This window comes from Hevea brasiliensis, chromosome 4 (assembly GCF_030052815.1).
Source record: "Hevea brasiliensis isolate MT/VB/25A 57/8 chromosome 4, ASM3005281v1, whole genome shotgun sequence".
NCBI classification, from domain to species: Eukaryota; Viridiplantae; Streptophyta; class Magnoliopsida; order Malpighiales; family Euphorbiaceae; genus Hevea; species Hevea brasiliensis.
In genome coordinates, this window is record NC_079496.1 from 20157633 (window position 1) to 20183973 (window position 26341).

The window sequence follows — 26341 nt, forward strand, 5'->3', positions numbered from 1 at the left end:
ATGGTAGACATGGTTATGAGGTTAGATTTCCCATTAGAGAAAGCTAACTAATAATGTCACAACTATATACTGATTTTCTCTCATATGTTGAAACCTCTTCTTTGTATGTCTAAGAAAGATGAAGAAGGTTATGAACCGGCGGTACGTCCTTTGCTTCTTCTTGCCTTTCTTGCATTTCCAAGTTGACTGTTCATTATCTTTATCTTCTTTTGCTCCAAATTTAGCAAAAGTTTGCCCACCAGAAGAGAGTTTTGCACTGCTCCAGTTCAAGAACGCTTTATCCATTGGCAGTCCTGCACTTTCCTCCTCGTCTTGTTATGGAGATGCTTACCCAAAGACAAATGCCTGGAACAATGCTACAGATTGCTGCTCATGGGATGGCATCACCTGCGATAGGTGGACAGGTCATGTAATCGGCCTCGACCTTAGTTGCAGTCAGCTTTATGGTACCTTCCCTTCCAACAGCAGCCTTTTCCTCCTCTCTCACCTCCAGAAGCTCAACCTTGCTAACAACAATTTCTATGACTCTCCAATCCCGTCGGAGTTTGGCTTGTTTGCGAAATTGACACATCTTAACCTCTCTAAATCTGAATTTTCTGGCAATATTCCCTTTGATATCTGTCGTCTTTCCAAATTGGTTTCCCTTGATCTCTCTGGAAATGTACTTCAATTTGACAGTTTTCAAAAGCTTTCCAACCTCACTGAATTGAGAGTTTTAGATTTAACAGGGGTGAATATGTCTGTAGTTGCACCTAATTCCATGTTGAACCTTTCTTCTTCCTTGACATCTCTTCAACTTCGGAATTGTTTCATGCAAGTGCAATTGCCTCATGATTTTTCCTGCTTTCCATCCCTGATGATGCTTGATTTATCAGCAAACAAGAAAGTCACAGGTAAGTTCCCAAACTCCAATTCCACCCATCCACTAAGGTTTATTAATCTCAAACTTGTCAATTTCTCAGGAGAACTACCTGATTCCCTGGGCAATTTTAAGTTCTTAGAGTATTTAGATCTCTCATACAACAATCTCTTTGGTTCACTTCCAGCATCTCTTGGCAACCTTCAGCACCTCAAATTCTTAGATTTCGGTTTTAACAATTTTGCAGCTGAGATTCCAGATAGTTTTGGTAACCTTAGCAGCTTAGAGTTTTCAGATCTTGGATTCAATCATTTCAGTGGTCAGTTGCCATTGTCATTTGGCAAGCTCAACAAATTAACTTCTCTGTACCTTATGTCCAATAATTTCAGTGGTCGCTTGCCCTTCTCCCTTGGCAACCTTAGTATGTTAGCTAATGTAAATATTGGCATGAATAATATCGGTGGTCCTTTGCCATTTTCAATATTTAACCTTACAAAACTTAAAACTTTGGACCTTTCATTCAATCAATTTGCTGGTTCCTTACCTTTCAGAGTGTCTGGCCTTGCAGATCTGTATGATCTGGACATATCTAATAACATGCTCAGTGGCAAAATACCCTCTTGGTTTTTTACCCTTCCATCTTTGTTTGATTTAGACGTTAGCAATAACAAACTCACTGGTCCCTTGGAACAGTTCCAACAGCCTAATTCACTGCAGTATGTTCTGCTGCAGAATAATGAGATACATGGGCAAATTCAGAGTTCTATTTTTCAACTTCGAAACCTTACCAAGCTTGATCTTTCTTCCAACAATTTGAGTGGCATTGTTGATTGGAACATGTTTCGACATCTTGAAAATCTTCGGGAACTTGATCTTTCACATAATAGAAAACTATCATTCATAAGTAGTGGCATTGCCAACTTTACCTTACCCAAACTTATGGATTTGAATCTTTCTTCATGTGACTTGCGTGAATTCCCAAGTTTCCTAAGAACACTTGAGAATTTGCAAACTTTAGATCTTTCGAACAATAGAATTTACGGACAAATTTCCAAACAAGAATCTGAATCTGAAGGATGGCAAAGTTTGCTTTTTCTTGATCTCTCTTACAATTTCCTCACAAATGTAGAGCAGCATCCATGGAATAATATTCGCACCCTCAACTTACGTTTCAATTTGCTCCAAGGACCATTTCCAACACCACCACCCTCCATTGAGGTTTTAATTGTTTCAAACAACAAGTTGAGTGGGGAGATTCCTTCACTGTTTTGCAATCTGAGTTCTCTTGCATTTCTTGATTTGTCTGACAATAGCTTGGGTGGAGTGATTCCACAATGTCTTGGAAACTCTAGCAATTTTCTCTTAGTTTTGGATCTACGCAATAACAACCTTCATGGTAGCATCCCAGGAAATTTTGCAAAGGAGAATAGATTGAAGTATCTTAACCTTAACGGTAACCAATTGAAAGAGCCTTTACCACCATCTCTAGTTAATTGCACAGAGTTGGAAGTCCTAGATGTAGGGAACAACAAAATAAATGACACCTTCCCTCACTGGTTAGAGGCACTTCAAGAGTTGCGTGTACTTATCTTAAGGCGTAATAGCTTCCATGGTACCATAGGGCAATCCACCAAGACTAATTTTCCTTTCCCTAATTTACAAATTCTTGATCTCTCCCACAATGAGTTCACAGGACCCTTACCAACAAAATATCTGCAAAATCTGAAATCTTTGGTGAATGTGGATAAAGCTGAAGCAAAATATGTTGGAGAGAGTTACTATTACATTCAAGATTCTTTGGTTGTTGATTTGACAATGAAAGGATTGGAGATTGAAATGGGGAAAATCCTGACCATCTTCACAACTATTGATTTTTCAAACAATCAATTTGAAGGAGAAATTCTGCAAGATGTTGGCATGTTAAAGTACCTTGTGGTGCTCAACTTTTCTCACAATGATCTGATTGGTTATATTCCATCTTCATTTGGAAATTTGACAGCGATTGAATCGTTAGACCTCTCCTCTAACGGGCTTGTTGGAGAAATTCCTCAGCAACTAACAGTTTTGACATTTCTTGCTGTGTTTAATGTTTCGTACAACCAGCTCAAGGGACCCATCCCTCAAGGCAACCAGTTTGGTACATTTTCAAATGATTCCTATGTAGGAAACTTGGGATTGTGTGGATTTCCATTATCACAGAAATGCAACAATGGTGAGCCACCCCAATTTCCTCCACAAGGACTTGACGAAGAACAAGATTCTACAAGCTGGTTTGATTGGAAAATTGCATTGATGGGCTATGGATGTGGGGTGGTTTTTGGTTTGTCCATCGGGTACATTGTTTTTGCAACAAGGAAGCCACAATGGTTTTTAAGGCTGATTGAAGGAAAAAGACACAAGAGATTGAGAAGACAAGATCAAAGACGCAGACGAAGAACAAATCATTAAATGCAGGTAATGCCTCGTGTTAGAATAATATTGCCACATTACACCTTTGAAAATTTTACTGAAGCTTGTGATTTACATTGAAGGTTCAAGTGGAAGGTGTGGCTTTATGTTCAAGGAAGATCCAGCCTAACGCCTCTTCAAACAAGAATCTTTCCAAGTAGCCTTTGCTGTGTGTGTTTAACCTTTTGCTTTTCTTGTTTTTGGTCCTTAAGTGCTTAGTTAAAAGCCTATTTATCTCCTTTGGAGTTTCGTTACATCATGGAATTTTATTTATTTATTTTTATGAATTTTGCATTGCTACAATCTATAATTTATAATTTATTTTAACTCTGTTATTAAGGTTACATAGGATTGAGATGTTGTTGAGCTCTGCAATCATTACTCTTTGAATGTTGGTTTTGTTGTGTTCTCTGATTTTCTATGGTCTCTGTTGGTTCAGAGTTTCATGAGACTGTTTCCAAGTTTAGCTTGGTCTAGGTGTGACGACTCAGTTTAAATATTTCTGTTTGGCCACGATTAAATTGTCTCCGCCTGTATGGCCACCACGCGGAAAAGGTCTTCCTTGTTGTGCCCTTCTTGGTGTGGCAAGTTTGCGTCACCTTCATCTTGGTGCTGTTGAGTCTTTTATTTTAGGTTGAATACTCGTTCGGCCCTAGGGTTTCAAATTGTATGGGTCTTGAGCTAGGGTGCAAGGACTTTTAATTAGGTATTCAACTTTCAATACAACAAATGTTAAAATTGGTAGTAAAAATTTTATAATAATATTAATTTTATTATCTATAATATTAACATATAATAACAATATTAATAATTATTGATAATAATATATATAAAAAAAATGATATGACAATAATTATTATTATTATTATTATTAAAAATTTTTATAGTAATAATAATATATTTTTTTCACAACAATTACAATTTTATTGTAAAGTATCTATGGCAACAATTTTACAATAGTAACATGTAACAATTCAAATATTATTATCATAATCTTATGACAGTAAATTTTATATTTTTAACAATAAAAATTTTTATTGCTAATCTAATATTTCTTGTAATATTTGTATTTGAGCCATAGAACATGTATTTCGGCTAATAATTTAATGGAATCTTACCTTTGACCAAAAAAAAAAAAAAAAAAACCTTTTTCCCTACAGTTTAATTGTAACAACATAAATTTTACAAATATTTAATAAATTAAGATATATTACAAAATTTAACGAAAAAATGTTGGTCTAAAAAATTTTTTCGTTTTTTTAATCAATAAAATAGGACAAACTTTATTTGATAATAATAGAAAAAGAAAGATTTTTTTTTCTTTTATAGACGATTTTATTAATAAATAAATAGTTTTATAATTGACTAATTACATCCAAAATCACTCATTAACTTTCAGACGCTCCTTATAAGCTGAAGTGTTTCAAGTCACTTGTGATTTTCTCTGAACCCTCCGCTTAACTTGCTCCCTTTACAAAGCTTTAAAAGAAGCAGCTTCTTAGTTTTTGCATGAAATTCACTTTGCAGCAATTCAGCATTTTCAGGTCCCAATTGATGTGGCCCAACAGCAAGTGCACGGGTTGTACAAGTAATATAGAAAAGATATCGTTCCCACGAGGAGTTGTGTTAATGATTGAATTTTTGATATAAAAAATTCTAACTAATTTGGACTATTTTTGAAATTAAAGTAATAAATTGATGGCTATTGAGATGTGAATTCTATGTGTGTGAGATTTATAGTCTATCCAACCATGTATTAACTAAACTAAAATTGCATCAAATTGAAATAAACAAGTTGAAATATGGCAAAATTTAAAATGGCAAGCAATTAAATTCAATTAGAAATTAACAATGATAAAAAAAAAAAAAAGCGATTTCGGAGTTCAGGATTTCATATTCCAGCTATTTTGGGATTTTAAATGGGTTATCCAATCTTGTGGAACTTACGGATTTTAAGGAGATTAATTCTTAAATCCTTTGAATACCTTTTCGAGTGGGACAAAGAGTGCCTTAATCAATCTAATCCTACTTTCGTAGACTTAGAGTTAATTAAGACCCATTAAGTTCTTTAATTAATCTGTGAATCCTCTTAATCCTTAGTCTATTTCTAGATCTAAGTTAATTAAGTCCAATTTCTTGATTATCTATCATAAGGCCTTCTCCTTTCGGTGCCTCAACCATGGATTAAGAACATCACTTAATGGGATCCTACACTAAGCATGTAATTGAGCACACAAGAAATAAATAAAACTCATTAAGACCACAAAATATGGATTACCCAATCAAAATTCACAAAATATCTCAAATATTACATCCCTTACTCCAAAATCAAAGTAAAACTACTCACTATCCATAGTATTTACAAGATATTCTGAATTTATATGCAAATAAAGCTTTAATCTAAACTAAGGAACAAGAAACTAAACACTAGAAATGTAGGAAAAATGTAAGAAAAGAAAGAAATCTCCAAATCTGGTTGAAAATGGAGTGGGAGATGATTGCGACTCTTCAGCTGCTGCCTCCCCTATTCCTTTTCTTCCTCTACTTTCTTCCCCCTTTCTAAAATGGGAAATGGGGCTATTTATAGCATTTTTCTAACATGGAGCCCTAAAATGGTGTGTTTTAGGAGGAATTTTCTGAGGGAATCTTCTGCCAGCTCATTAATGAAACCTTTGTGGGACTGCATAAGTGGACTGCATAAGTTATGCAGTCCCTTATGCAGTTTTCGGCTGTTTCTGGTTCACTTATGCGAAACTGCATGACTTGGCGCATAGGTTATGCACATTTCCGTGAGATTGCATAAGGGAGGCGTGAATCTGCATAAGCTATGCACTCTCCTTATGCACAATTCGGCAGGTGTTGGAACAGTGTTTCTTCTCCTCATGCGGATCTGCATAGTTTATGCGGCAAGTTATGCGCAATTTTGTCAATGCATATTTCAACTTGAAAACTTGTTTTTGACATCTTTGGCTGTAGAAGTCACTCCTCAATGGCAAAATTTCTTTTCAGTCCTTAAAAAAATACCATTTTTCCTACAAAACAAAGTAAAAATTACAAATTAATCCAAAATTGACAATTATGAAAAACTAACTAAATAACTAATGAAATTAGCTAAAAGTGACTAATAATCAAATAAAATGGCTATGAAATTAAACCTAAATGATTATGCAAAATGTATGCATCAAATACCCCCAAACTCAAGCTTTTGCTTGTCCTCAAGCAAACTTTAAAATGTAATGCAATTCTTAGGGGTGCCTTATCCAAAGAGCTATGAAAATCACCTATTAAAGTAACTAAACACACCTTTAGCCATACCAACAATCCATATACCCATCCTTCAAAATGCAAAGAATCTAATGCTTATCCAAGCTTTCACCGCTTAGCCATCAAGTCAATTATCATTCAAAATCTCCAAACCAACCAATCAAAAGAGAGAGTCATGCTCAAAAGGAATTCTAGAACAATCAATAGTCAAAGTATCTCTATATAGAATGATGGAATTAAATGAATGAATGGATAATTTTCCAATCCCATAGGCAAATTCCCTACTCCTATCTCCACTAATGTAGCAAATACTATCAAGAGATCAAAGGTCTTTTTAGGGATATAATGGGGCCATGGGGTTCAAAAATGACGCTAAGAAGAAAAATGGGTAAAAATGATTCAAAGCATGAGAATATTTTCAATCTTGACAACATAAGGTACATTTCTTATTTTATTATACTTTTTTTTTTCTTTTTCTCTCTTTATATATATATATATATATATATATATATATATATATATATATATATATATATATATATATATATATATATATATATATATATATATGGAGGAGAGAAATACACAATGAGAATTGTCAAGTGCTAGCATAGTTTACAAAACACATAAAAATGGAGGGACATTTTGATACTTTAAACTTGTATCTTGCATTTTCTTTTTGATGATTGTCCCTAAAATTGCCACCCCCAAACTCATTCCTTTTAATACTTTGGGTGGATTTCTTTCAATTTGAATGACAATAGTGAAAAGCACATATACTAGCACTTTTACAAGATGACAAGCATTTCTTCTCCCTTTTATTGTATTTTTTTTCTTTCTCTCTTTTTTTTTTTTTTTAATATCAGAGTATAAAGTGTACCTAATATTCAATTATCCTCATGAAAAGGGTTGGAGTGTTTGGTTCATTGGCTAGGTAGCAATAAGGGTTTCAAGAAAAATTAGGAATAAAAAGGCTCAAGGGGGTTTGCAAGAGTTAATTTTAATTAGGAAAAAGGCCAAAGGTTTAAAATGAGAAGGTTTAAATCAAAGAATGCCTAATCATCTCTCTTTTCAAGTATAAGCTCGTATTTCGCCTTGAAAGGTTTAGAAAATTTGTTCTAGGATTGGTGAGACATCATTTGACTACCTTATATCCAAGAACTCCCTCTAAACACTTCCATCTCCAAATGACTAGTTGGGTGGCTTTTTGGCTAAGAAGATATAGGCAAGGGATAACACTTCAAAACTTTGCACCTCTTAGGAAACTTTCAATCCACAAACCCAACTAAAGGTAAGTCAAATCACTCTCATAGGCAACTTTTCAATACTCAAGGGATTTGGCAAAAGAATTTAATGCATGATGCATGATTTCTAAAAATGAGTAATGCATTAACTAAATAGAGGAAGTCTATTTGTATGCAATGTGTACAATTTCTAAGTGATGTATAATGTGTGTGTAAATGTGTTATGTATATGTATGTGTGGATGTATATGTAAAATATTTACAATATATGTAAATGAAATGGGATGAGATGTTCCTATACTCAAAATGTGAAAAATGAAGCAAAAATCAAAATGTACACCCCCAAACTCAAAATTAGACATTGTCCTCAATGTCTCAAGTAGTGTATTATAAAAACTCAAAGCAAAGGGAATAACTAGGATTAGTGAAAATTAAGAGCAAAAAGAAAGAGTTACCTGGTATAGAGCAGATGAGAATTCAAGATATAAAGGGGATGCATAAGAAGCTGCACAGGTTATGCAGAGTAAAGTGCTGTCCAAAACAGGTGCATAAGTAGGGTGCATAAGCCGAGTGGTTCTGCATGAGTGGCAATAAGGACTGCACAGGCTATGAAAAATATTTGCATAAGAGGATTCACACTGCAAGATATTCAAAAGGAAAATGGGTGCCGAAAACAAATTTTGATTTGAACAGGACATGTGTAAAACTGCATAAGGGGAGAATGAGTGTGCATAACTTATGCACTCTCTTATGCAGGTTTTGGTGGAAGATAAAGAGTGTGAAAAACTGATTATGCAAGAGTGCATAGCTTATGCGCTGACTTATGCAAGTTTCGGCTAAAAATGAAAGTGTAGGAATTGTGGTCATGCAAGAGTGTATAAGCCGTGCACTCTCCTTATGCAAGTCTCGGCATGTTTTGGTTTTTTTTTTTTTTTTTTTTTTTTTTGGAGAGTGTGGTCATGCGGAAGTGCATAAGTTATGCACTCTCCTTATGCAAGTCTAGGCAAGTTTTGGTTTTCAGAATTTGTGGTTATGCGGAAGTGCATAAGTTATGCACTCTCCTTATGCAAGTCTCGGCAGGTTTTAACTTTTAGAGAGTGTGGTTATGCGGAAGTGCATAAGTTATGCACTCTGCTTATGCACCTCTCGGCAGGTTTTGGAATTCAGAGTTGATGGTCATGCGGAAGTGCATAAGTTATGCACTCTCCTTATGCATCTCTCGGCAAGTTTTGGAATTCAGGGTTGGTGGTTATGCGGAAGTACATAAGTTATGCACCCTGCTTATGCACCTCTCGGCAGGTTTTGGAATTCATAATTGATGGTCATGCGGAAGTGCATAAGTTATGCACTCTCCTTATGCACCTCTCGACAAGTTTTGGAATTCAGGGTTGGTGGTTATGCGGAAGTGCATAAGTTATGCACCCTGCTTATGCACCTCTCGGCAGGTTTTGGAATTCAGAATTGATGGTCATGCGGAAGTGCATAAGTTATGCACTCTCCTTATGCACCTCTCGGCAAGTTTTGAAATTTGGAGAGTGTGGTCATGCGGAAGTGCATAAGTTATGCACCCTGCTTATGCACCTCTCGGCAAGTTTTGAAATTTGGAGAGTGTGGTCATGCGGAAGTGCATAAGTTATGCACCCTGCTTATGCACCTCTCGGCAGGTTTTAATTTTTGGGGAATGTGGTCATGCGGAAGTGCATAAGTTATGCGTCCTCCTTATGCAGATTTCGGCAGAGAGAGAAAATGCAGGATTTGAAGTCATGCAAAAGTGCATAAGTCATGCACACACTTATGCTAGTCTCGGCAGATATGAAAATTGATAAAAATATGGCTATGCAGAGTTGCATAAGCTATGCACTCTCCTTATGCAGTTTGCAACAGGGATGAAAATGGCAAGAATTGTGGTTATGCAGAGTTGCATAAGTTATGCAGTTGCTTATGCATAATTCAACAAGATTGAGATTACAATGGAAAATGATTTGCAAGTGTGAAAAATACCCTAGAATGAAGAAATATAATTCTATGAAGCATAAATCATGAGAAATTGTCATAAAAAACACATCAGTATATACAAAGTCCATCAAAATTGCATCACACAAGCTTGTAGAAGTAAATCCTGCATAAAAGGCCTTTGTGAACCATGCCATTTCAACTCAAATTCTGCAAAATCAACCTTTAGCACATTAAGACTCAACAAAATCTGCATAAAGTTGCATTTTTCCACAAATGAGAAATGACTCCCCAAGTTATGCCAAGAAAATGCAGCATATCCACCTAGAATCTCATAACCCAAATAAGTTCAAAACTGCAAAAATGACTCACTTATCACCATATTAACATTATAAGCACAAATAATTAAAAGTTACACACCCAATCTCACCAAGAACATAAGTCATCTGCTGCAGACCCTTCCTTGCTGCAGAATGTCATTTTTTCTCTGCATAAACCAGATAGCAACCCTGCACAGGTTATGCAGTAAAAATCAATCAATTTTGGGAGAGTTGAAGGACAAAATTTCAGGTTAAGAATCACTCCCCAACAGTTCACCAACCTTCCTCCATTGAAATACATCTACAAGGGACAAGATTTAACAATGTCAAAAATTGAATTTGGGGAAATTTAAGATAAAAAACAAAAACAATGAAAATAAAAGTAAATCAACAAAAGCAAAATAAAAGGACTTGGGATGCCTCCCAATAGGGCAAATTTATAGTCCTTAGCTGGACTTTTTATGCATTTCATGGTGGCTGGAATTGGAATTTATTGCCTCTGTTTCCAATAGGTGCTTCAATGAATCTATACTTCATTTTCTTTCCATCACATGAGAAGATTCTTGTTGCTTTGTCTAAAAATCCAACCATTTCTTTCTTGACAACCTTTGGTGCATCTTTTTCTTTGAGAGATGGTTGCTTTACTTCACTTTTCTCCACTTGCTCAACTTGAAAGATTGGTGCCAGAGGACAAGGTGGATTACTATTCAAATCTTGTGCAAATGCAGCCTCTTTTGGATTTTCATCATTGATACTCCCTTCATGGATAAGACAACTTTCAAGAGAAGCCTTCGGATAGCTCTTTCTAAAGTGCTCTTTTACTAACTCATCAACTATATCAATTCTCAAACAAGAGTCTACATCTTCATGTTGCTTCTTCTTATCATTGCCAATGTTGAAGACTAAATGATCCTCTCCGACTCTGAGAGCAAGCTTTTCACCTTTCACGTCAATCAAAACACCAGCTGTAGCTAGGAAAGGCCTCCCCAAAATGATTGGCATATGAGAATCCTCTTTCATGTCCAAAATGACAAAGTCAACAGGTATATAGAACTTCCCAACCTTCAGAGGCACATTCTCCAAAATCCCTTCAGGATACTTAATTGATCTGTCAGCTAACTGAAGAGAAATGTGGGTTGGCTTAAGATCTCCCATATTGAGCTTCTCATAAATGGAGAGGGGCATAAGGCTAACACTAGCCCCTAAATCACATAAAGCTTTTACAGAACATGATTCCCCAATGTGGCATGGAATTGAAAAACTCCCTGGATCCTTGAGCTTTGGAGGAAGTTTCCTTTGGAGGATAGCACTGCATTCCTCAGTTAAGGCTACAGTCTCATAATCTTCAAGTCTTCTTTTGTTTGAGAGAATTTCTTTCAAAAACTTAGCATAAGAAGGCATTTGGGAAAGAGCATCGATAAAAGACACATTTATATATAGCTTCTTCAAAACCTCTAAGAACTTCCCAAATTGCTTATCAAGCTTGGCTTTTTGAAATCTCTGTGGAAAGGGAAGCTGTGGCTTGTAAGGCTCTGGAGATACCGTATTTCTCTTCTTTCTCTTTTCTTGCACTCTCTTTCTTTTCACTCTCTTGTTTTTCATTTTCATCAACATCTTCCTCATTTTCTCTCTTCTCACTTTTTTCACTCTTCTCATTATGCACTATTTTACCACTTCTCAGTGTAATGGCATGACATTGCTCTCTTGGGTTTTCTGATTGACTTGGAAGTTTTCCAAAAGACTTGGTACCTGAGGAAGATGCTTGTTGTGCAATCTGATTTTCCAACATTCTGTTATGTGTTTGCATCTATTCTAGCCTTGCTTTCATCTCTCTCATCTCCTCATCATGCTTAGTTTGGTTAGCAAGAATCTATTGTAATAAAGCTTCAGTGGTGGAACTTTGTTTTTGCTGTTTTGGTGGAGGATTCATATTTTTCTGCTGAAAATTAGGCAATGGTTGCCTATTTTGCTGATATGGAATTCCTTGTTGCTGTTGTGGTTGAAAATTCTGATTTGGAACTTGACTTTGCTGATTTCCCCATGAAAAGTTGGGATGATTCCTCCAAGTTGGATTAAAAGTTTGAGAGTAAGGATTCCCCATTTGTTTGTTTTCATAATTACCAACATATGCAGCTTGCTCTCCATAGTCTACTCCACAGCTGGTAGTTCCCTCTGTATAAGCAACTTGTTGTGAACTTCCAGATGATGATGATGAACTAACCAACATACTTAAGTCTTCCATCTTCTTAGCCAAGACATTTGTAAGTGCATCAAATTTTGCATTAATCATGTTGAATGGATCAAGGTCATACATTCCAGCAGCTTGCCTCTTTTGAGTTGGAGCTGGTCCTCTTGGACTACTCCAAAGATGAGTATTCTTTGTAATTTTCTCCAATAGCTCATAAGCTTCATCTTCATGCTTCATAATAAATTCTCCTCCTGTTTGAGCATCAATAATCCCTCTGATTGCAGGAGTGACATTGGTGTAAAAATTCTAGTTTATCATCCATTTTGGAATGGCATGATGTGGGCATTGTCTCTCTAATTCCTTCCATCTCATCCATGACTCATAGAGAGTTTCATCTTCTCTTGGTCTGAAAGCTGTCATTTGATTCCTCAATTCTTGAGTTTTTCCAGGTGGAAAATATTGTGCAAGAAATGCATCATTGAGTTGCTCCCAATTTGTAATGGAGTTGTGAGGTAAAGAGTCAAGCCAATCCAATGCTCTATCTTTCAAAGAGAATGGGAATAGCTTCAATCTTGCTGCATCATCAGACACTCCAGGTTGTTTTTGCATATCACAAATCATAGCAAACTTCTTCAGATGTGTGTGTGGATTTTCAGAAGGATGTCCCCCAAATTGAGAATTTTGAATCATTTGAAGAACTCCAAAATCCATCTTGTAGCTATTTGCATCAATTCTTGGTCTTGCTATGCTTTCTCTCAAGTCATCAAAACGAGGAAAAGCATGATCCATCATACTTCCCCTAGGCACATTAGCATTAACAACTTCTTCACCTTGGGCTGCATTTTCATTGTTTCGATCATTTCCAGCATTACCGCCACCAATTCTGATTCTTTCATCAGCCATGTCTGCTTCTAATTCAGTTTCTCTCAATGCTTCTTTTCTTCTTCTGGTTTCTTTCTTGTTTGCTTTACAAAATTTCTCAATTTCAGGATTAAACAATAAGGATGTTTCACTTGTGCTTCTAGCTCTTCTCATAAAAGATTAAAAGTACCTGAAAAAGAACAAACAAACACAAAATGAAAAGATAACAAAGATAAAACTAAAAACAACTAAAATAATCAAGAATTTAATCTTAAACAAACAACTCCCCGGCAACGGCGCCAAAAACTTGATGTGGCCCAACCGCAAGTGCACGGGTCGTACAAGTAATATAGAAAAGATATCGTTCCCACGAGGAGTTGTGTTAATGATTGAATTTTTGATATAAAAATTCTAACTAATTTGGACTATTTTTGAAATTAAAGTAATAAATTGATGGCTATTGAGATGTGAATTCTATGTGTGTGAGATTTATAGTCTATCCAACCATGTATTAACTAAACTAAAATTGCATCAAATTGAAATAAACAAGTTGAAATATGGCAAAATTTAAAATGGCAAGCAATTAAATTCAATTAGAAATTAACAATGATAAAAAAAAAAAAAAGCGATTTCGGAGTTCGGGATTTCATATTCCAGCTATTTTGGGATTTTAAATGGGTTATCCAATCTTGTGGAACTTACGGGTTTTAAGGAGATTAATTCTTAAATCCTTTGAATACCCTTTCGAGTGGGACAAAGAGTGCCTTAATCAATCTAATCCTACTTTCGTGGACTTAGAGTTAATTAAGACCCATTAAGTTCTTTAATTAATCTGTGAATCCTCTTAATCCTTAGTCTATTTCTAGATCTAAGTTAATTAAGTCCAATTTCTTGATTATCTATCACAAGGCCTTCTCCTTTCGGTGCCTCAACCATGGATTAAGAACATCACTTAATGGGATCCTACACTAAGCATGTAATTGAGCACACAAGAAATGAATAAACTCATTAAGACCACAAAATATGGATTACCCAATCAAAATCCACAAAATATCTCAAATATTACATCCCTTACTCTAGAATCAAAGTAAAACTACTCACTATCCATAGTATTTACAAGATATTCTGAATTTATATGCAAATAAAGCTTTAATCTAAACTAAGGAACAAGAAACTAAACACTAGAAATGTAGGAAAAATGTAAGAAAAGAAAGAAATCTCCAAATCTGGTTGAAAATGGAGTGGGAGATGATTGTGACTCTTCAGCTGCTGCCTCCCCTATTCCTTTTCTTCCTCTACTTTCTTCCCCTTTTCTAAAATGGGAAATGGAGCTATTTATAGCATTTTTCTGACATGGAGCCCTAAAATGGTGTGTTTTAGGAGGAATTTTCTGAGGGAATCTTCTGCTAGCTCATTAATGAAACCTTTGTGAGACTGCATAAGTGGACTGCAAAAGTTATCTGATCCCTTATGCGATTCAGTGTTCTGGTTCACTTATGCGAAACTGCATGACTTGGCGCATAGGTTATGCACATTTCCGTGAGATTGCATAAGGGAGGCGTGAATCTGCATAAGCTATGCACTCTCCTTATGCACAATTCGGCAGGTGTTGGAACAGTGCTTCTTCTCCTCATGCGGATCTGCATAGCTTATGCGATAAGTTATGCGCAATTTTGTCAATGCATATTTCAACTTGAAAACTTGTTTTTGACATCTTTGGCTATAGAAGTCACTCCTCTTTTCAGCTATTTCTGGTTCACTTATGCGAAACTGCATGACTTGGCGCATAGGTTATGCACATTTCCGTGAGATTGCATAAGGGAGGCGTGAATCTGCATAAGCTATGCACTCTCCTTATGCACAATTCGGCAGGTGTTGGAACAGTGTTTCTTCTCCTCATGCGGATCTGCATAGCTTATGCGGCAAGTTATGCGCAATTTTGTCAATGCATATTTCAACTTGAAAACTTGTTTTTGACATCTTTGGCTGTAGAAGTCACTCCTCAATGGCAAAATTTCTTTTCAGTCCTTCAAAATTACCATTTTTCCTACAAAACAAAGTAAAAATTACAAATTAATCCAAAATTAACAATTATGAAAAACTAACTAAATAACTAATGAAATTAGCTAAAAGTGACTAATAATCAAATAAAATGGCTATGAAATTAAACCTAAATGATTATGCAAAATGTATGCATCACCAACCCAAAGAAACAACAAGCTTCCATGATATTGGGCTATGGGCTTAGAGAATGGCCCAATTCAATCAAGACATTGTCTAACAAGGTTAAGGGCCAAACCCAACTGAAACATCCAAACTTAAGAGTTGAAATATCAGAATTAAAAAACATATAGGACGTTTTTTCAGACATTTTTTTATGTATGTTTTAGGACGTTTTTATTTCGCTTTATATTTTCATTTTTTCTTTAAATTAGTTAATAAAGAAAGCAACACAACTCAAAGATGAAAAATAAATAAATAAAATTAAAAATATTTAACATTGATACACGATCTTAGATATCTTTAAAAGGCTACTATACACTACAATAAATTTAAGTTTTAACAACACTTTTTAAATATCATTTTATACATGACATTAAGGTAATAAAAAATATTAAATGCAATATATCTAGTTATTAAACAAACACATGAAATAATAAATAATACGTACAACATACATAATAGTGCTATAAATTAATATAAAAGTGTTATTAAAAACTTTAGATTACGAGATTTATGCATGTCATTAGGTGCTTGTTTGTTAGTAATTCTTATTAATAGTATATTTTAAAATTTGTAAGAGCATATAAAGGATGCTATTAAAGTTTAGATTTGTTACAGTGATATTACACATCATATAAATAATGCAAATTTACTCATATAAATATGAATATTTTTCATAATCAATAAAATATCTTATAAATGTGAGTGCAATAAGCATTGTTTTCAAATGCGTAAATAATTTCTATTACCTTAAGCATCTCGTTTGATCATATGATCATTTGAGACTCTTCTTTAATTTTTGTTTTCTTAATGCTCGATGTTAGAGGTTAAAGGTAAAAAAAAATAAAAGCTCTTTCTGGATACTGTGAAGTTATAGATAAGTTAGGGATTCAGATAAAAAATTAATGAAAAAATAAATGTGGTAAACTAAAAAAAAAATTAATATTAAATAAAAAAACCACTTTCCTTTTGTGTACTTAAATAACATGAAATAATTAATATTTATGGCACACTAATTATAAATTTAAAGAAATGAAAAAAGATTTTAAAAAAAAGAAACCTTAAATGGGGCCATAAGGGTCTTGCATTTAATGTGTATTCTTAGTTTTTTTTTAATATTTTATAGGAAAAAAAAGGTTAATATATCTATTATCAGAAAAAGAAAATAACAAAATCTAACAAGGCAGTAGTTCTTATGGCAATTGCATTTATTGTCAGGGATTTTCTGAATGAAAGCAATTGGATTTCACTCCAAAATATACAACCGTAGCAGTTAATTCTTGGTTGTATGATTTATTCTATCCTTTCTTCCATTTTTTTTTTTGGTTATGAATGTTTCGTCCATGTACGCAAGAGGGTTGTTCTGGTCTCAATGAATCAGGTCCACCAAGAATCTTTTCCAATATACAAAGCCACTGCACTGCACCTTCCTCTTCACCACCAACAAATCCTTCAAACCATGGACACTAATAACCAAGACATGTTCATAAGACTTACAAATTCTCTCCTCGTCCTTATCGTCAGTAATTTGCCCTTTAAAGGATCAGCAAGAACAAGCATCCTCTCTAAGCAATGGCTTAACATTTGGCGAGAAAGCACCAATCTAGAGCTCAATGAGAGCTCCTTTGTTAAACTTGAAGAAAATCAAGAAATCCAGAGGATTCAAAGAATTACTTTCTTTGATTTCGTCAGGCACTTCATTGTGAGCTATCCACAAAAGGCAATTCAGAAATTTGCAGTGGCATGTTCAAAGCCAAAACGTTTCCTTTCAGACATGCAAAATTTTGTTACTTTTGCCATTTCAAGAAATGTGAAGGAGCTGGAAATAGATTTCTCTGATCCTACGTGGAGAGAAGACAATCTTGATAATCATCCAGCAGTAGCTGAGTTGCCTTTGCAGGCATATCACCATGTGGGTCTTGAATCATTGAAGTAGTTCTCATGCAGTTTTGATGTATCTAGGGTTTCCAATTTCACCACCCTCAAGGATGTTTCTTTAGGATGGATAAAGATAAGTATAATTTCTATCAGGTCCTTGTTGGTGAATTGTCCATTGCTAGAGAGTTTGAGTTTAAGGAATTGTTGGAATGTGATTGAGCACTTTGAGATTTCTTTACCAAACTTGAAGCTAAGGAATTTAGTTCTTGACAAGTGCAATTTTATTCATGATATGTTCTGGATTGACGGACCAAAGTTAAAGTTCTTGAAATACTCAGGCAAAATTGGTTATTTTCACTTGTTGGATCAACGTGATATGACAGAAGCTGATCTTGACTTTGGTATGAAGCTTGAATTTGAGGAAGTTGGTGCCCTTCTTTATGACTTCCTACAAGAGCTTTATTCTGTTCGAGTTTTGACAGTCTGCAGTGTCTTTCTTCAGGTACTAGCCGCTCTTCTTTCCCTATCAAAAGACCAATATATATCTATGCTCTCCCTGATGTTGAGATAGATTTATTTATATTGTTAGTCTCAATCCCATATGGCTTCCATTGTCTACCAATTGGTAGATCTTATAATCTCATATCATATGATTTAATTCTTCATTTAATAGCATCAATCGCTCATTTATAATTATATATATTTCACGTGAATTTCAAACATAATTTCAATTTAAAAAGTGTAATATTTTATTCATAATTATTATATTAGTTCTAAATTTTCATGTTAATTTTGTCCAAATTCGAAAATTTGATTCAATTTATTGTCGTATTGTGAAATATCTAACACTTCAGTTAATAGTCACAAATTATATATTTATTACACATGTATCGCGAACATAATTTAAATTTAGAAAGTGAGATATCTTATCCCTAATTATTTTACTAGTTCACCAACTTTTCATATTAATTTCATCCAAATTAGAAAAATATATTCAATCTCTTGTCATGCTGTAAAATATCTAATACTTGATTTAATGGTTATTATCATAATTATCCACTTGTAAATTATTCAATAAGCGTGCATTGCGCACAGTTTAAATAAAAAAATCGATACTCTCAATTATCCTCACTACAAATTAAATTAATATAGTTTAGATTGGAAAACTACAATGCTTCAAATGACTTCTGTAACACCTCAAATTTTTAAATTTATTATTTTGTGAGTAATATTAATATTTTATTTTATTTAAATTTTAGGAAATTATTAGAAATTTTTCAGATTTTAGAAATCGGGTTTGATTTCCCAAAAATATAAAACTTTGATAATTTTTAAAAATTAATTTAAATACCACGTGGTAAAATTAAAAATATATTTGGACCCTATGAATTTTTCTGAGTTTTCTAGAATTTTTGGGTCTCGTTTTTGGTCCCAATGCAGAATAAAAATTCAAAATTTTGTATCATGAATCGAACAGGTCGAATGGAATCGGACCGGCCTCCCTCCTTCTTTTCTTCTCTTCCCCGTGCATCCCGACCCTTCTTCCTCTCTCTCCCGTTTTCTCTCTCCTCCCTCCTCCCCACTCAGGCCAGACACCGCTCCAACCTCCCTAGCTCACTGGATCGCCGCCTCGCCCTTCCCTCCTCGCCGGCTGCCGCCTAAAACTGCAGGAAAGCACGCGCAAAGACCCCCGATGCGCAGCGCGCCGCTTCAGCTTCCTGGCCAGAATTCGACTGTTCCAGCTACTGATTGGGCTGGGTCTTGTGTCAAACACCATCTGCACCTCGAGAGCTTTCCATTAACACTAAGAACACCAAAATCTATCAAGCGATTTGTCCAATTTTTATCTGGGAAGTTTTAGCCCATTTCGACTTTTAGGCTAGATTGCTCGCAAATCGTGAACCCCACGAAAAAACCGAGAGTACCAAAGCGCTCCATTAGTCAAGAGTTTCGCAGCAATATAAATTTCAAAATTTTTTGACACCATTTTTCGGTGGGTCCCACGAAATTTCGTAGTATTTTTCCGAGCATTAAATGAACTTAGAAAATTTCGTAAAAATTATATACTAACCCCCGTGTTGTGGGCTTCGTGTAGGTACCTTCAATTCACGGAAATTCGACGATTGCCCGAGTCTGTGAATTTCCGGTCTGATAGACAGGCTATCGAAAAAGTCTCAGAATTAGGTCGAAATTTTGGCTACCCTACCATTGTCACACGTCCCAAGCGCGTTCCCGAGATCGGAATCAACATAGGTAAACTTGAACCTTACTTTTTCTTAATTTTCTATTGCTTGAATAGGATTAAAAACCCATAAAATATTCATGGTAGCTCAGAAAATTATGATTCTTTTTGCATTAGCTTAGTAATATTGCTAAGGACCGCAGGGCAAAGTTTTAGAATTTTTAGAACTCATTTGGGTAGTTTTTGCAAGAAGGTTAAATTATGAGGACTAAACTGTAATTTTACATGTTGTGATTGATGACTGTTTGGATGGGCCCAGGAGGGGCTGTGTGATGTGATTGAGTTGTGGATATATGGTTTGTGGATATGGAAGTATATTTTAAGCCTTTTTGCAGGTTAGGTAAGTCCTAGGTATCGGGGAGACTCTGCCGGATTTTCGGCACGACTTAGAACATATTTGATCTTTTCTTGGTTTGTATTGAGTCAATTGTATTAAATAATTGTAATAAAATTGTCAGGTGAGCCGGGACAGTCTTCCTCCTCCGCCCAGCCGCCACAATAACTTCGGTTGAGTCTATGAGTAAAATATTAATTTTAATTGTAATTTCGATATTATTATATGTTCAAACATGCCCATGCATCACTGATAAATATGTATTTATGTAGTTAAACTCTAGGCAAGTTTTATGTTGCATTCACAACTGTTAAAGTGCCATGGATATTGTTGTAGTAATTTAGAGCAGTGTGCATGAGTTGGCGTGCGTGTGGTATGGTGTTGGCTATGGACAGAATGAGTAGACACGGCTTGAGATCTTTGCTAGGACCCGATCCTTCGGAGTAGACACAGCTTGAGTTCTTTGCTAGGACCCCAATTTAGTTTATTAAGAGAAAGTCCGGCTTAAGTTCTTCGCTGGCACAGGTTGGATTAAGAGGGATGTATAGGGGATCAGCTCCCATATATGTATTGTTTGACAGTGTTGGGTGTGTGAGTGCTCCAAATTGCCTTTTTGATTTGATTTGTATGAAATTTATGATAGTATTTCATTTCACTTTACAGGGTGCATTAGTATTAGATAGCTATAGAGATTATGGTTAAAATTGATATTTTACTCTCTGAGTCGAACGCTCACTCCCGTTCATTATTTTTCCAGGCCATAGGAGGATTATTGTCGTGGTTAACCTGCTTTTCTTCTTCGCAGGTCGTTTATTTATGTTTATGTAATTCTGTTAACTCCTAGAATTTTCGCATGTATTAAAAATATTTATTTGATTTGGGTCTATAATATAATTTGCCATTTTGGACCTGTAAACTTATTATATGCATGTATGTTGGACTGGATGAGGGAGCTGAGCTCCCATTTGACTTTATGTTATTATGAGTATGTGGAGGGTGAGCTGAGCTCCCCAATTTATTATATATTGTGTTTACAGGTCGGGTGAGTCAAAAATTCCCCATTAAAAGGTCCATTTTATGGCTGGACTCTATCCGATTGAATTCTTGAAATTGGGCCCAAATGGGCCTTAGAGTTGGATTGAGGAATAGTTAGGCTTACTACAAGCCTCGGAGGCTTTAGGCTAGTCCAGGTCCTAGTGCCGGTCTGGCCCATAGATTGGGTCGTGACAAATGTGGTTTCAGAGCTTAAACTCCAGATTCATAGGAAAAAATTGTCTAAAGTATTGGAAAGAGTCTAATAAGAGTCACATGCGGAAAATAGGGTCCACATTCATCTTGCATTGTCATCTTTGCTTCTAGTTTCTGCTTCATATATTGTGAGTAAATATGAGTCTATAGAGCTGTGTAACATGCAGTTTTGAAATTTTGTGATCTAATGCTGCTGAATTTCAGGAAAATACGTAGAAGCAAGAGAGCTGCCACTGCACCAGAACCAGATGTGCCTGACGAGGTGTCGGCACAGGATGAGGCACCTGCCCTGAGGAGGCGGGGTAGGAGGCCTAGAGCTGCTCAAGTAAAGGAGCAGCCACCACCAGTTCAGGAACAGTTTTTTATGGCCCCGAGTCCCATGGACCCAATGGTAGCTACTCTAGCTGGTTTGAAGAGAACGATCGATATGATGGCACAGTATATGGTCCACCCTTCCCAACAGCAGCAGTCCACGGCACCAAGGGGGGAACCTTACAAACAGATAATTAATTTCAAGAAATTAGGCCTGGTACTTATGATGTGTCAGACGATGCCTATCGGTTTTTGGATTCCTACAAACAGGCAGGCATGAAGTTGCAGTTGACTGATAGGAGACTCATAGAGTGTGTGCAGCATGTCATGGGGCCTATGCCTAGACAATAGATGAATGACTACATATTACCTCAGGTGGAAGGTTTGTCATGGACCCAGTTTGTGGAACTGTTTATCAACCGGCTTGTACCAGAAAGTTTCAGAGATCAAAAGCAGTGGGCCTTTGAGGCCTTAAGACAGAATGGCAGGTCTATAGATGAATATACTACAGAATTTCTAGAATTGAGTAGATATGCCCCTGCAGCAGTGGCTACTGAAAGTATGAAGGTGAAAAGGTTCCTAAAGGGGCTGGACAAGAGGTACGCAAATATGGCCATGATGTCTGATCAGTCTTTTGATGTGATAGTTGATCGAGCCTGATAGATTGAGATTAGCTACACCAGAGATGACAGTGAAAGAGCAAAGAAAAATAAAGCAGAGGGTTCTTCAGGTATTCCCCACATGGGTGCTCCGGATAGCAGAGGCCAGAGTAATTATAGAGGAAGAAGTAGGAACAAGAGGAGTAGTTTTAGACACAAATCTCGAGGATTCAGACCCGGGTACTGATCCAGCAGTGGTCACAGTTTGGGGTACAGCAGTTCTGGGTCTAGTTCAGGATCCTCCCTTGCTCCTTGTACACAGTGTGGAAGGACATTCAAGACCTTGTCTGATGGGTTCAGGAGTATGTTTCAGGTGTGGCCAACCAGGTCACTTTGCTAGGAAATGCCCCGTGTTCAGCGAGCCACAGATGGGGTCACAGGGTTTTGTTGCAAATGTTCCTCGTCAGTTTTATCATGGTGCTTCCAAAGATAGCAGATCGATCGCCAATGTAGTGAGGACAAGGGGGACGTGGATTTGGAGGCAGATCAGGAGGTAGGAGTCAGTATCAGGGTTCTGCAACCCAGGGTAGGGGTCAAGCTCGAGTTTTCACCCTGACCCACCAGGATGCTCAGGCTTCCAATGCAGTTGTGGTAGGTGTTCTTCTAGTCTGTTCCTATGAGGCTCGTGCTTTAATAGATCCGGGTGCTACGCACTCATTTATCTCCCCAGTGTTTGCCATGAGATTGGGTAGGAACCCTACAACTTTAGAATGCCCTTTGTCTGTAGCTACCCCGCTTAGTGACAACATAGATGTAGACATGGTTTTTCCGGGTAGCCCAGTAATAGTGGATGAAAGAATCCTCCCAGTAGACTTGGTTCCTCTACCAGTAATGGATTTCGATGTAATTTTAGGAATGGATTGGTTGGCAACTCATTACGCCACTTTAGATTGCAGGAACAAAAAAGTGTATTTCCACATATCTGGTGTGGAAGAATTTACCTTTGATGGTGACAGGAGCGTGGCTCCATATAATTTGGTGTCAGCAATTAGTGCTAGAAAAATGTTGAGGCATGGATGTCAAGGGTATTTGGCATTGGTGAGAGATACATCTGTAGAAGTGTCAACATGGGAAGTGTTCCTGTTGTCAGAGAATTCATAGATGTCTTCCCTGAGGAGCTTCTAGGGTTGCCACCAGGAAGGGAAATAGAGTTCTGCATTGATGTTGTGCCGGGTACAAACCCCATATCAATGCCGCCTTATAGGATGGCACCAGCAGAATTGAAAGAGTTAAAGGAGCAACTACAGGAGTTATTGGAAAAGGGTTTCATACGTCCGAGCACTTCACCTTGGGGCGCTCCTATTCTATTCGTGAGAAAGAAAGATAGGTCCTTGAGGTTGTGTATTGATTATAGATTGCTGAACAAGGTGACTGTGAAGAACAAGTATCCACTTCCTCGGATCGATGATCTGTTTGATCAGCTCCAAGGGGCTAGATTCTTTTCCAAAATAGACTAATGATCAGGCTACCATCAGTTGAGAATCAAGAATGAGGATGTGTCCAAAACAGCATTCAGGACAAGATATAATCATTATGAGTTCTTGGTGATGTCTTTTGGACTCACTAATGCACTAGCAGCCTTCATGGACTTGATGAATAGGGTGTTCAGGCCATTCCTGGACCATTTTGTCATCGTATTCATAGATGACATTTTGGTATACTATCAGACCGAGGAAGAACACGTGTGGCATTTGAGGATGGTGTTGCAGACTTTGAGGGAGCACCAACTATATGCCAAATTTTCAAAATGTGAATTTTGGCTACAAAGCATCTCATTCTTGGAACACATGGTTTCTAGTGAAGGCATTCAATTAGATCCCAAGAAAATTGAGGCTGTAACTAATTAGCTTAGGCCTACAACCGTCACTGAGGTGCAAAGATTTCTGGGCCTAGCTGGCTACTATAGGCATTTCGTGTAGGATTTTTCCAGGATAGCAGCTCTCTTAACTAAGTTAACTCAGAAGAATGTTCCATTCATTTGGACAGATGATTGTGAGGAGAGTTTCCAGAAGCTTAAGGAGTGTCTAACCATTGCCCCTGTGTTGACACTACCGATGAGTGGTAAAGGATATACCATGTACTGTGACGCCTCTAGAGTTGGCTTAGGGTGTGTTTTAATGCAGAATGGTAAAGTAGTGGCTTATGCTTCAAGACAGCTAAAGAGGCATGAGTAGAACTACCCCACCCATGATTTGGAAATGGCGACTGTAGTTTTTGCACTAAAGATCTGGAGCCATTATCTGTGTGGTGAAGTGTGCGAGATATACACCGACCACAAGAGTTTGAAGTACATCTTCCAATGGAGGGATTTAAATTTAAGACATAGGAGATGGATGGAGCTTCTGAAGGACTATGATTGTACCATCTAGTACCACTCTGGGAAGGCCAATGTAGTAGCAGATGCTTTGAGCATAAAATCTTCTGGCAGCTTGGCACACATATCAGTGAAAAAGAGACCGTTGATTCAGGAAGTACATGAGTTGATGGATCAAGGTCTGATCTTAGATCTTTCAGATGAGGGGGTATTGTTGGCTCATTTTTCAGTGAGGCCAGACCTACAAGACAGAGTTAGAGTTTCCCAGCACAGAGACCAACAATTGATGAAGATCATAGAAAGAGTACAGCAGGGTGAAGGTGGTGAGTTTGGATTTGCCAGTGATGACGCCCTTATGCAAGGTTCCAGGATATGTGTGCCCGACGTGGACAATCTCAGAAATGAAATCATGCGAGGGGCACACTATACACTGTATAATGTCCACCCAGGCTCCACCAAGATGTACCATGATATGAAAGATAGCTATTGGTGGAATGGCATGAAGAGAGACATAGCAGACTTCGTGTCCATGTGCTTGACTTGTCAGAAGGTGAAGTTTGAATACCAGAGGCCGTCAGGGAAGCTGCAAGAGCTCCCTATCCCATAATGAAAGTGGAAAATGATTACTATAGATTTTGTGACTGGGTTGCCTCATACCACGCGGGGATATGATTCAATATGGGTGATTGTAGACCATCTGACTAAATCATCCCATTTCTTGCCTGTGAAGACCACATATTCTGTTGCACAGTACGCTCGACTCTATATTCGAGAAATAGTCAGATTGCATGGAGTTCCTGCTTCCATAATATATGACAGAGGGCCCCAGTTCACTTCTAGATTTTGGAGAAAGTTGTAGGAGGCACTTGGCACGCAGTTGAACTTTAGTACCACTTTTCACCCTCAGACAGAAGAAAAGTCCGAAAGGACAATCTAAACACTGGAAGACATGCTTCGCATGAGTGTTTTGGATTTTGGAGGTCAATGGGATGATCAGCTACCTTTGGTGGAGTTTACCTACAACAACAATTATCATTCCAGTATAGGGATGGCACCCTATGAGGCATTATATGGCAGAAAGTGTAGGTCTCCTCTGTGTTGGACGGAAATGGGAGAAGCGAAGGTGCATGATGTAGACCTAGTGCAGTACACTTTAGAGATGGTTCCTTTAATCAGGGAACAATTGAAAACAGCTTTCAGTAGGCAAAAAAGTTATGCAGATCCTAGACGGAGGGATATAGAGTTTGCAGTAGGCGATTACGTATTCCTGTAGATTTCTCCGATGAAGGGAATAATGAGATTTGAAAAGAAGGGCAAGTTGGCACCTCGGTATATTAGACCTTTTGAGGTTACAGATAGAGTTGGAGCAGTTGTCTACTGGTTGGAGCTACCACCCAACCTTTCACATGTTCATCATGTATTTCACATCTCCATGCTCCGAAAATACATACCTGATCCTTCTCATGTGCTACAGCCAGATGTAGTAGAGCTGAAAGAAAACTTGACGTTTGAGGAGCAACCTGTAGCCATAGTGGACTACCAAGTGAGGCAGCTAAGATTAAAATATATCCCTATGGTTAAGGTTTTGTGGAGGAGCCAGTCAGTGGAAGAGTGCACCTAGGAGTCAGAGCGGGACATGCGTAGCAAGTACCCTTATCTATTCAATGTGTAATTCTGTACTTTATTCTGCTTTGTGTAAAATTCGAGGACGAATTTTCTGTAAAAGGAAAAGAATGTAACACTCCAAATTTTTAAATTTATTATTTTGTGAGTAATATTAATATTTTATTTTATTTAAATTTTAGGAAATTATTTAAAATTTTTCGGATTTTAGAAATCAGGTTTGATTTCCCGAAAATATAAAACTTTGATGATTTTTAAAAATTAATTTAAAGACCACGTGGCAAAACTAAAAATATATTTGGACCCTACGAATTTTTCTGAGTTTTTTAGAAATTTTTCAAAATTTTTTAGCCTCATTTTCGGTCCCAAGGC

At 36.8% G+C, this 26341-nt stretch overlaps 2 protein-coding genes and 1 non-coding gene across 3 annotated transcripts; all 3 read left to right on the top strand.

The window, feature by feature from the left end:
• Positions 1-20: 20 nt before the first annotated feature.
• Positions 21-3697, top strand: LOC110638954 (receptor-like protein 33). The gene is made up of 2 exons (XM_021789700.2): positions 21-3313; positions 3391-3697. Exon 1 carries the CDS (start codon positions 119-121, stop codon positions 3305-3307), a length of 3189 nt encoding a protein of 1062 aa, XP_021645392.2. The 5' UTR covers positions 21-118; the 3' UTR covers positions 3308-3313; positions 3391-3697.
• An 8906-nt stretch (positions 3698-12603) lies between these two features.
• Positions 12604-12710, top strand: LOC131179593 (small nucleolar RNA R71). The gene has a single exon (XR_009148483.1). It is a non-coding gene; the product is annotated as a small nucleolar RNA R71 (small nucleolar RNA).
• A 4021-nt stretch (positions 12711-16731) lies between these two features.
• Positions 16732-17808, top strand: LOC110638953 (putative F-box protein At3g29830). Its single transcript, XM_021789699.2, has 2 exons — positions 16732-17291; positions 17391-17808. Exons 1-2 carry the CDS (start codon positions 16732-16734, stop codon positions 17806-17808), a joined length of 978 nt encoding a protein of 325 aa, XP_021645391.2.
• Positions 17809-26341: the final 8533 nt, after the last annotated feature.

Coding starts and splice junctions, on each gene's coding strand:
- LOC110638954 (XM_021789700.2), top strand. CDS start 119: ATGAAGAAGGTTATGAACCGGCGGTACGTCCTTTGCTTCTTCTTGCCT.
- LOC110638953 (XM_021789699.2), top strand. CDS start 16,732: ATGAATCAGGTCCACCAAGAATCTTTTCCAATATACAAAGCCACTGCA. Junction 17,292..17,390: donor GTGGGTCTTGAATCATTGAA/GTAGTTCTCATG, acceptor AATTTCTATCAG/GTCCTTGTTGGTGAATTGTC.